This window comes from Aythya ferina (genome assembly GCF_964211825.1).
Source record: "Aythya ferina genome assembly, chromosome: 2".
In the NCBI taxonomy this organism is placed as follows: domain Eukaryota; kingdom Metazoa; phylum Chordata; class Aves; order Anseriformes; family Anatidae; genus Aythya; species Aythya ferina.
Genome location: NC_140297.1, coordinates 61,117,319 through 61,129,499, shown reverse-complemented (window position 1 = coordinate 61,129,499; position 12,181 = coordinate 61,117,319). Strand labels below are relative to the sequence as shown.

At 39.4% G+C, this 12,181-nt stretch overlaps 1 protein-coding gene across 14 annotated transcripts in view; it reads left to right on the top strand.

Moving 5' to 3' along the window:
• PDE1C (phosphodiesterase 1C) overlaps nt 1–12,181 on the top strand; it is a 369,737-nt gene that overhangs the window by 325,594 nt on the left and 31,962 nt on the right. For all 14 annotated transcript variants that reach the window (XM_084509312.1, XM_084509305.1, XM_084509314.1 and 11 more), the window contains 3 exons: nt 2,251–2,371; nt 3,118–3,293; nt 9,058–9,354. In XM_084509312.1, coding sequence (XP_084365438.1) covers nt 2,251–2,371; nt 3,118–3,293; nt 9,058–9,354 — 594 coding nt within the window. The remainder of the gene's footprint in view (nt 1–2,250; nt 2,372–3,117; nt 3,294–9,057; nt 9,355–12,181) is intronic.

The following is a 12,181-nucleotide window of genomic DNA, read 5'->3' as shown; positions in this document are numbered from 1 at the left end:
TTGCGTGTCTCAGGGTTGTTAGTGGTGATGAAGCAATTGGCAGTGGTATTACTTGCCAAGCAGAAGTGATAAGATAGATAAGATATGATGGGTTGGATTTCTTTGGTCATTAAGAAGTAAAAAAAAAAAAAAAAAAAGGAGAATACAAGAGATGTATAGACAGGCGGACGCACCCACATGTAAATAAAATTCTCAGTATCCTCAGGGTCCCTGTGGCACATTTAATACTTTTCTCAGTTAGTACAATTTCCAATGTTTATAAAAATTGTATGAAGTTTGCTAGGGTTATCTGGATTGTGATCTAGTACATAGTTTCCTGTTGTGGCTTCATATTGCATGCATTTCTGATTAACACCCAGAGAGGAAGGGAATTATTTTTCCATAAGTTTGAATAGATAAGACTGTCCCAGGGTCATGGAGGAACATGATTCAGATGTTCAGATAAGACCAAAGGTTTGGTATTGCACAACATTTTCCCCCCAGTTTACAAAATACTGTGTAATATACAGAATATACAGAACTTGCAAGTTATGCTTTATTCAGGCTAGACATGAAAATACACTTAATTATCCATCATTTTAGAAATATAGTAAAAATCACCCAATAGAAATGGAACTGGAAGGATGTTCAACTCCTTTGCACTCTATTGTGTGTCTCAAAGCATCTGAATATGCAGGTGCCTGGCCCATGAGGTCTCTTCTTTTACTGTTCTGTTATCACCCAGAATCACCAGTGTGTGCTGTAACACATCATGATCCAGTCAGAGAGATTTTAATTGTAGGAATGTCTAATTAATAGTTAATAATTACCAAATCTTTAAAAATGTAAATTGATAATCTTTTCCTAGAGGATCTACTACTCTATTTTAACTTTATGGTAAATTCTCAGCCAAACCCCACGTTGAATTGGAAGCAATCTCAAAACTGTATGGTAGCAATTTAGAGAAGTATATTTGATAATGAAGTTGTAAAGTATCTGTGGATGGACTGAAAAATCTGTAGTTTGCATGACTTATGGTGGAATTCAGTATGATTGATGATGGAATGTGGACAGTGTTAACCCTTATACCATTCTATATGAGCATCATTGGGAGATTCAAATTAATAAAGAATAAATGTTATTAAAAATCAGTACACCATAGGGTGGGGTTGAAGACTGAAATGTCTTACTCTTGTGGTTGTTTCATACTGGCAAAACGGGGCAGAATTAAGATAATTTAGCAATGTAGTATCTGGTCCATAGACATACATAGTACTAGAGCAAAAATTGGTGCTTTAGGCCCCAGAGCTAACACAGAACAGGAAACCATGGCCTGAATGATTTTTCCTCCCATCATGGGTAACAGTGCCGTGGTCATCCAGTGTAGAATAAAATAAAAATACTGCAGGTTCTCACACATCAGTAGCCACTAAAAGCCCAATACCATACTTCAGGTCCAGAAGGGAAAGAACTGAATCACCTTAAGAGATATTAAGGACATTGGCTACCTATAGCACTAAGAAATTTGCAAAATGAAGTGTTAAGATGAACATAAAAAATAGCTCTTGCCCTAAGTAAGGATTTGTGGGAAGGCCCCTCACTCTCACATTTTATCTGCACAACTTGGATTTTCTTTCATCTCTTGAGTTTGTGGCCACAGGGCCCTCTCGTCTGCCCTTCCCAACATTCAGATCAGAATTGTGTCCATCTCTGCCAAACTGTATATTGAAGTAGAAGTGATTTGGTCCTTTTTTTTTTTTTTTTTTCTCATGTCAAAAAATGGGTGGAATAGCAATCAGTAACAATATGCAAGGTGAGCACTGAGAAGAGAATATTCCCAGCAACCTACTGATATGCAGTAAGGGAAGTGTGTATACAACTCCACACCAGCAGAGCTTACCAGTATTATTCCTGTTATATAAACTTTCTGCTTTTAGAGACTTCATTTCTCAAACTGGGTTTTAACCAAATCCGTTAAGAATTTGGCTTAAATATCACACTCCTCATATGAAACAAATTCTGATGCATCTGTTTGTGTTCTGATTTGCAAAGTTCTTTCCAGTGTTTAAGGAGGTACCTTTTATTGTTTGCTATACTGAAGCTTCTGGGTCAGGGGTTGACATGTAACTCCGTTTTTGTCTTGTAGTATTTGCTGGTCCCTCTTTCAGTGAAGTATAATTTGTTATGGTTAGGTTGTCTGTGAACACTGAAGCAGTGCCTCCACAGAAATCCTTCTTTCACCTGCTTGGCTGTGCTTACATTTCTGATCAGGTTTCATTGATTTCATCGTGGAGCCCACTTTTACTGTGCTAACTGACATGACTGAGAAGATTGTGACACCGCTCATCGATGAAGCTTCCCGCTCTGGCATGTCCGGGTTCAGGCGTTCCAGGTAAATAATCACTCATCCTCTCCCTTCAATCCACATCTGTTGCTCTTGCACTCAGCTATCCTGGTTTTCCCTCTGTGCTGTATGTCAGCTGTGTGGTTTAAAGCCTGTTGTCCACACTGCCAATAAATACCACAGCTCACCTTGTGATGTGATTGTGTTGCAGGGGAACCCCAGCCCAAGGCAGGGCAAAGAGGGGGGCTGGCATAAAATTAAGCCATGCCTCCAAAGGCAGCAAACACAAATGGTTGTAGCCATTTGTAGATCAGGTAAACTTTAGTGCTTTCTCAGTCACTAATATCAAAGAGAAGGTAGTGAGTGTCGCTGCGAGGCACTCATTACTACATGTTAGAAGTATAGAAATACAAAAGAGAAATGGGAAGTATCTGCACACTTGACTGACATCATTTAGGGTTAGTGAATATTTAGGTAGTGAAGATGCACAACAAAAATAATCTAGGCAACACTTTGAGTGATTCTTTTTCTAAGGGACTTTGGATACCAAAAATAATAATAGAAAAGCTGCCCTTTATTTCCAATACTGGCTCAGATTGTGCTGTTTGCTTTAACATTGATTGCTCTGGGATGGGAAGGAGGGGACTATGAGAGAGAACATATTAAAGCTTATCTTCATTTTTTTATGTTTGACTCTGTTAAGTTATCTAGACTTACAGTAATGATTTCTTCTTAGCTGTATTTGGGTGTATAAGCTACTGATTTCTGCTGTGTTTTGTGATGTTGTGTCCCAGTCTGAATAGCATTAGTCCCTCTGATGTTAAAAGATCAAGTGTCAAGAGCACTGGGTCAGAAGGAAGTGCCTCACTCAACTGCTCCATACTCACTGTGGACTTCAAATGTTTTAAAGCCACCTGGACTGAGGTGGTGCAGCAGAACCGGGAGAAATGGAAAGCGCAAGCCACCAAAGGTAACAGCCAGAATTCTTAGTGAAAGAATAAAAATTCTTTTGACCTATTCTTCTTCAAGCTCTTCTTCAATCAAATTATTCTCCAAGTAAGCACTGTTAGTTTGAAAGAATCTGCTTTTCAAGGTCAACAACGTACAGTGAATTCAGAAAGATAGGGATATTGTGACTCATCTGTGCCTTATATGCTTCTGTGTAAGTGTATATAATGAGGAGGATTTGGACAATGGGAGGAAAAAGAAGAAACTGTAAGGGAGGTCCCCTAAAGTCATGAGTCAGACTCAGAGTGAGTGCAAAAATAGCTGTAAAAGCATTTTTAGAGATAGGTTATCAATTGTTCACTGTTAAGTTTGAAAGGAATATGAACGATACTTCAGGGGAAAAGGCCAACATATTCTGGATTCACATCCGGCTTCATATTTGTACCCATAACATGGATGAAGAATTAGGAAGTATGCTGCATATGCTCACGATGTCATGAATCTGTGCAGAACTGCAGATATTTCAGAAGAATATGAGAGCTGTGTTGTCTGCAATCTGACCAGCAGTCTATATCATTATTCTACGTGGGGGGAAGCCAAAAAAAAAACAAAAAAAAATTGAGTAATTTAAGCTTTAGAACAAAAGAAAGCAGAATGTGTTGCTGATTAATTTTTTTTTTTATTTATGAAATTCTTCATGATACAATGTCCCCTCTGAGCTGAATGCATGTTACTGAACTCGTTATTTAATTAAATTGTTGTATTTCATGTAAATAGAAGGAGTTTGATTTCAGTATTTTATGTGGCTCTGTCTTTAGAGCTGATGGAAAATTTGGCTTATTTGTTATTGTTTCATCTGCCAGAGCAGATTGCTCCTCTCCAATTGAAAGGCTTGTCTAAAGGTACAGGAAAGCACATATTCAAAATTAAATTTTCCTGGGTGACTAAAACTTACCATTCAGGAAAAGCCTTTCTAGACATTCTATGAAAATAAAAACAAAAGTATAATTTGAAATCTCCTTATCTGTTATTTTTAAATACTTTTTAGGTTTTAAATTGATATTCGCTATTTTGCCTTTCTTTTTGGACCAAACAAATTAGAGCTAATCAAATAAGCCAAGCATTTAATACGGTCACTGTATCAAAGTATGAGTGTTAAGTGAATGATGCTGATATAGCTAACTGTTTTGAAGTATTTCACTTCAACATGAGCTGTACATATTTGCTTATCTACAGAGGATCTACTAGATAAAAATTCTACCTGCAAATGAGACCTATGGGGAAATAAATAAATAAAACAAATAGAGAGAGTAGATCATAATAGGTTCTGGATATTTTACTTTTAAATGTGCTTTGTACCCACTTGCAGTGACTGCTTTGCATAAAGACTTTTTTTGTAAATATGTACATGTAAATGTCAAGGTATGATTCAAGCGGATGTGCACATATTACTTAAGTAATGCTACTACTGATAATATGCCTTAACAAAGTATTTCATATTCTTTATTTACAGATTACCCTGCCAGTAAGTGTTTGGTTATTAATACTTTAGCTGGAGAGGAAAATGTTTTATTTTTAAGTACCTCATAAGAAATAATCCTTCTAGCAGATCCTGAAGATAGAGTCTATGAAACAATTAGTTCACATCAAAGTGGAGCACACACTAGTCTGCATTATTATACATGGGGGACCCTTAAGTAAGGCATTTTATCTTTACCTTTCTGACAGCCCTTAGCCCAGAATTGTTTATTAACTTCGCTTTTTTTAACCAATCTTCATCACTGATAGCTCTGATCAGAGACCTAGTTTATGGGTTAAATGACAGGAGATTCAGAAAGCATAATCAGCTTCTTTTTATCTGAATTCATAGACATTCAGATAATTTCTATGTTTTTGGGTGCATTTAACAATACAGGCATGCCTAATTTTTTTATCCTGAAAGATATATATAAACATAAGTCTTAGCATGCCTTTGGATGGTCTGTGGACTAAGAAACTCTTCTTGGACTCCAGAGCCCTTCCATCAAAACCTTTGCTCACCTGCTGTCTTGCTCCTGACTTGCAGCAAGTCTCTGAGCCCTCCTCCAGCTGCCTTGCCTATCTGAGCCATATGCAGCAGGGTCTTCCATACACTAGGACTTTCAACTGCAGACCCCTGTCAAACCAAAGTCTAGCAATGTATCAAGGTGCTCTGCAAATATAAAAATAAGAATTATTATTAGCCGGCAGATAAAGCGTTTAACTGTTGATTGACAGAAAATAGCAACTGGGAAGGAAAAAAATATTATCATCATCATCATTATTATTATTGCTGTTGCTATTATTTTTATTGTTATATAATGTGTAGAATATGGTATTCCCTTTGGTAATAGCATTGTCTCTAGATGTATCAGTGAATCAGTGAGCTATTTTATCCCGAGTGTGGTATTTATAGAAAATGTCTTGGACTGTGTGGGCAAAGTAAGTAGGTTTATTACTGAGCTCTTTTGCTTAAAGGATCTTCATTAAATAGATACAAATTAAAACCTGGAATAAACAAACACCCTGATGTGCAAAGCACCATGTGGATAAAGTATTTTCTGACACTAATTTTGGCAAGAGGCACTCATCAGTTTGACCTCAGTGCCAGGGAAGCTCATGGAGCAGATCCTCCTGAGAGTCATCACACGGCACTTGTAGGGCAAGCAGGTGATCAGGCCCAGTCAGCATGGGTTTATGAAAGGCAGGTCCTGCTTCACGAACCTGATCTCCTTCTATGACAAAGTGACGCGCTGGGTGGACGAGGGAAAGGCTGTGGATGTGGTCTACCTTGACTTCAGCAAGGCTTTTGATGCCGTTTCCCACAGCATTCTCCTCAAGAAACTGGCTGCTCTTGGCTTGGACTGGCGCATGCTTCGTTGGGTTAGAAACTGGCTGGATAGCCGGGCCCAAAGAGTCGTGGTGAATGGAGTCAAGTCCAGTTGGAGGCCAGTCACTAGTGGCGTTCCCCAGGGCTCGGTGCTGGGGCCGGTCCTCTTTAATATCTTCATCAATGATCTGGACGAGGGCATTGAGTGCACCCTCAGTAAGTTCGCAGATGACACCAAGTTAGGCGTGTGTGTCGATCTGCTCGAGGGTAGGAAAGCTCTGCAGGAGGATCTGGATAGGCTGCACCGATGGGCTGAGGTCAACTGCATGAAGTTCAACAAGGTCAAGTGCTGGGTCCTGCACCTGGGGCGCAATAACCCCAAGCAGAGCTACAGGCTGGGAGATGAGTGGTTGGAGAGCTGCCAGGCAGGGAAGGACCTGGGAGTGATGATTGATAGTCGGCTGAATATGAGCCAGCAGCGTGCTCAGGTGGCCAAGAAGGCCAACGGCATCCTGGCTTGCATAAGAAACAGTGTGGCCAACAGGTCTAGGGAAGTGATTGTCCCCTCTGTACTCGGCTCTGGTGAGGCCGCACCTCGAGTACTATGTTCAGTTTTGGGCCCCTCACTACAAGAAGGACATGGAGGTGCTTGAGCGAGTCCAGAGAAGGGCGACGAAGCTGGTGAGGGGCCTGGAGAACAAGTCCTACGAGGAGCTGCTGAGGGAGCTGGGCTTGTTCAGCCTGGAGAAGAGGAGGCTCAGGGGCGACCTTATTGCTCTCTAGAGGTACCTTAAAGGAGGCTGTAGTGAGGTGGGGGTTGGTTTGTTCTCCCATGTGCCTGGTGACAGGACGAGGGGGAATGGGCTTAAGTTGCGCCAGGGGAGTTTTAGGTTGGATCTTAGGAAGAACTTCTTTACCGAAAGGGCTGTTAGACATTGGAACAGGCTGCCCAGGGAAGTGGTGGAGTCACCATCCCTGGAAGTCTTTAAAAGACGTTTAGATGTAGAGCTTAGGGATATGGTTTAGTGGGGACTGTTAGTGTTAGGTCAGAGGTTGGACTCGATGATCTTGAGGTCTCTTCCAACCTAGAAATTCTGTGATTCTGTGATTCTGTGATCCAGCAGTTCTGTAGCAAGCTCCAGCCTCCTGAGCTTTTTCTTGTGGTTCACGTGCAAAATGCAGATTTTTTTTCAGATCTTCAAATGAGAGAGAGCATTGTAAATACCGTGAGACTCCAGGGAAAATATAAACATACATAGCTGGGCTATATCTATGGCAGCTACCATAGATTTTAGGAATGATTAACAAAGTGAGGGAGACTCATATCTAATTTAATTATATTTTCATGTGAGCCATAATTTATTCATTTAGAAATTAATTAACTTTAGCTGCTGGCAAGGAAATACAGATTGGCATTTCTTATAAAGATGACTTTCCCCCTTTCTCTCTTGTATTCCATTGGTACATTTTTCTCAAAACTGGTTCTGATTCACTTATCAGAAGAATTTGAGAAGACACTTGCAAATTCTTTTGTAATTTTTCCTTTGTATCTAAGACACCGCTCCTGTAAGGACCAAAACATCTTCCCTGTAGGTGTCAAGAATGCTTCCATTGGACTGATGTAGAATTTACTCATTGATTTGCAGGATCTGCTTGTCTGCTCATCAACTTACACAATCTCTCAGAAACCAGGAGATACATCTATCTGTGATTCCTATTACAAATATAGTGCAATTGGTTGTCCATGATGGGTTGACTGGTGGGCTGGGCTATTGCAGACCCTGAAATCTTGAATGTAGGCAATATGAGATATACTGAGCTGTCTAGTGCAGTCATATCTGAATGCTTAGACTCACTACAGATACAGATATGTTCTGAAGCTGAATAAGACTCCAAATTGAGTGTGTGCTAAGCTACGCAGTTGCTTTTACAGATTAATTCTTTAGTGATTGTTTAAAAGAGGGAGAAAATTATGGAGTGTCTGCCACAGAGGCTGTGCACACCCAGCCATGTTTATTAGCTTGAGGACTGTGCTGAGGGTCTGTGGTTGCATCCTGCCTTCCAGAGCAATGCAAGAAGCCACACAGAGTTTATGGCTTGCAAGTGAGTCTGTGCAGGTCTGCTGTACCCGACCTGCACAAGAAATGTAGTACCTCTGTTATAAGTGTGTCCTGTTGTACTAGAACCCAAGATCTGGATATGAACAAGAACAGTAGCTTGAATGGGAGAAATTGGCTTCTGTCTTTTTTTTTTTTTTTTTTTTTCCTGAATGTTGTTTAACACCTGCTTTGGAGTTTATACCTTTGCATATTTCTGTTTAACTGCAAGACTTTTGGGGATAGCAGAGCAGGTACTGGTAGCAAGCAATATATTATTTTGCTAAGACAGTTCAGAGATGGAAAGAAATGATAACAGTAAACAGAAACTAAGAGTTTAGGAAGCTGGAAGTGGAAGCAACCTGGGACAAGCAGGAAAAAAGTGGATTTTTGAAGAACTGAGACTTTTTAAGAGCTTAGACTTACATGGTACAACATGAGATAAAATGTGGTTTGACTAATTCCTGTGTGTTAGGAATGGAGATAGATGTATCTCCTTGGTGCCCACAGAGCCTTACATAGCTGATAGATCCTTTTAATTTGTCTTTAAAAATTTTGAGGAACTGCCTTGTCAAAGGGGAACCTTATATGCTAAAAAAATGGTCATGAACAGGAGATACAGTTAGGCTAACATGGGATATTTTTTTTAGAGTACTTTCTTAAATATTCTCCTATGCTCTTTTTCCCTTGTCAAGCCAATTCGTATACTTAACTAAGTAAAGCTTGTTTGCATGTATAAAGCTGGAGTAGATTTAGATGTGTAAGTTGTATCCTTCTTGTCAAATTGACTGATAATCGTGATTTCTTTTCTCATTTTGCTTCTCTCTTTGCTGAGGATGCAGAAGAAAAAGCTAAGAAAGAAACAGAGGAAAGTGTTCATCAGGGAACAGATGAAAAGAAAACAGATGAAAAGGATGAAAAACCAGCTGAAGATGCGACAGCAGCAAAGACAGAGAACAGCAAAGAAACAAATCCTGGGGAAAACAAAAATACAGATTCCAGTGAGAATTGTGTAAATGGGACTCAGCAAACTGGGATGAACAAACAAGAAGTCTCTCAAGGAAAAAATGCACCTAGGACAGATAAGGGGGTGGACTCTCATCAGACAGTGAGAGAAGAGAAACAGCGTGTCCAGAATGGTAAGTTCTCTTCTTCCACTGTTGAATCTAGCCCTAAAACCAGTATCACACCTCAGAGATGGGTGTAACTGGTGTCCTGAAAAAGGATGTTCCAGGACCCAGGGCCTTTTCCTAGAAGTTGGCGTAGGTATCTCCATATGGGAATTGGAAACTGTAAATTAACTCCCAAGTAGTATTCTTCCATAAAAGTTGGGGTTCGTCATATCTGTTCAGGTGCTTTTGGCAGAAAGGGCAACGTTTTCTCATGGAAGTGAAACAGCTTGTTTTGATACACACTTAAAAGCTGAAACAAATTGTCATGGTTCAAAGAACAGCTTCGCTACTTGGTTAACTGAAAGAGGAGATGGAGGAGTTATAAATGCTTTTTAAGGCCTATTTAAGTTATCTTTTAACTGATTCTCAGGTGTAAATATGTTTTGGGACAGTAGATCATTCCCCCCATTCTCTACTTTAAGTGCTATTTTATTTATGTCTCCCTTACTCTATTAGGGCAAACATGAGCCTTTGAGATTCATTGTCAGAAAACTGACACCCAGTTAAAATAAAAATCGCATTTTAGACCCAAAGAAAGTTTGAAAAAAATGAAAATTGCATACCACATTAAAAGAAATGATTAGACCCATGAGAACAGATCAGTTGTCTCTTTCATTGTCTTTCTCTCCCCAGCTCCTGCTCCCTTAAGCCTTTAGCAAAAGATGGCAGTATACGTATCTTCTCATCAGTATGGTAGTGTCAGCCAGTCCCAAAACAGCAACACGTTCAGACTCAGAAGCATTCTCTTAGACAAATAAGCTGTCATACTCTGTTACATATGAGAATTTTTCTTAAGACAGTGTTATGCAGGTGATTAGGAATGGGCCACCCAAAGAGACAAAAAGGTTGGGGACATACAAAATCCCCTTTAGGTTGCAACAGGTTTTGCTTCTGAAATCCTTTCTTTTAGACACTTCTAACAATACAGGGACTAAGTGTGCTCTAGTGATTTTGACAGTACCTATTTCTGCAATGTCTCTCTGCTGCAGGTGTCAAAAATGCTTGAAAGGAATTTTAATGATTTCTGAAAATTAGTGTCTTTCTCAGGAAAAGAAATTCTGCTCCTTAATTTATGGGAGAAGGCCTTTATGAGGTACAATCACTGCAGAGACTTTGGAGACTGATGAAATCTATCATTCACATCTCTAGGTTCACCACAGCTTCCTTTATTCTACGCCTATATGTTAATATCTCATTGTAAAGTATTCACCTTATTATTTCTCTGCCTTTGTAATTCCTTTCAGAAAGATCATTATGATCATCGTTTTGCACTGCTGCTGGCAATATGGCAGGGTAGATATTACAAAACTCAGAAGTCCCCTATTCATAATAAGATATTCAATGAAAGTTCAGAAATTTTGTCATCAGAGGAGTTTGAACTCTCTCTCCATCACTCACTGCCCTTGTGCTTTCTCAGAGACATCAAACTGGGAAATAATATACGTGTGTTCATCATCATTGCCTACACACACTTAGGGTCAAGCAACTTCTATAGGCAATGGTTAAAGAAAGCATTATTAGCTTATCATTACCATCTGCTGTATGACGGTGGAGGGAATGCAAGAGACTTCTGTGCTTTGCTAGGTACGGTTTCATTTCATTTCCTGAAGACAATGTACTTTTACAGGCCACCTTTTTCAAGCAGACACCTCAAACCTACTTGGAGCTGCTCATACATCTCTGTTCAGATTAAACTTTCCAAAGGAGCCTGAGTCAGTGGCAGTATGATTAGCTAAGGAGTTGCTGTCTGTCCCATCTTCCTCCTTACATTTTTCTCTCTCACACACAGTGACCTTAATAAGAAAAGCATGAAAGTTTTGGCTGTAAATGAGAACTGAACGGGACATGTTTTTTCCATCTTGTTAAATATTTTAAGATTTCAAAACCATTCTGTTATACTATGATAAAACTTAATTGGACAGTTATCAATTCTCTGTCATACAAGAATAACAATTATTCCAGTGGTTAGGGAACAATGTAGAAAAGAGAAACCTTGCTTCTCTACAATTTCTGGTTTTGGGGCTATTCCAAAAATAAATATTCATTGCCATAACTGTTTTGAAAGCAGATTGGGTCCTTTATAACATATCAATACCTATAATCTTGATCCAAAGCCCATGAAGTAGTTATAATAACAAAATAGTAATACAGCTGGAATAAGCATCACTTTAATACACCTATGCAATGTACAAGTCACATTTATAAAATTCTGAGGTGAGACTCATTACAGCTTTTTCATGTTGGTGTGTGGGTCACAAATTTACTGCTATTCCTTTCTGGGGGGAAGTATAGGATGCCTGCTCTCATTTGTGCAGGCTGCCATTCCTTCTCTGGACATCTGAAGGAAGGAGACCTTATTTGAAGCTGTTTAGACACAATAGCTAAATGAACCCTGTTCTACTAGATCTGTCCCTTTAAGTTATTTTTTATTTGCTCCTGCATTTGGGAACAAAACTTTCTCATTCAGTGAGGGGATGATCTAGGAAGGTCTGATGTGCTCTGCTGTATGACTAAAAGAGAATATAAAATGAGAAGGACTCTGACTAACCTTCCTGGCTTCATAAAATATACCCCAGCTCCAGCAGCCATTTTCACTCTGCATCAACAGTTGCAACACCAAAGACCTTGCTTTACTGGTTTGCTACAGACTCTAAAACCAGTGATCAATACTAGGATGCTCGTCTGTTCCCTGTTATCAGCATAAAAGGACCAACCTAAATGAGTCTGTGGATAAAGAAAACTGGTAAGAGAAAGTGTGACAAAATTATGTAGGACTGTTTGGGATATCTAAGGT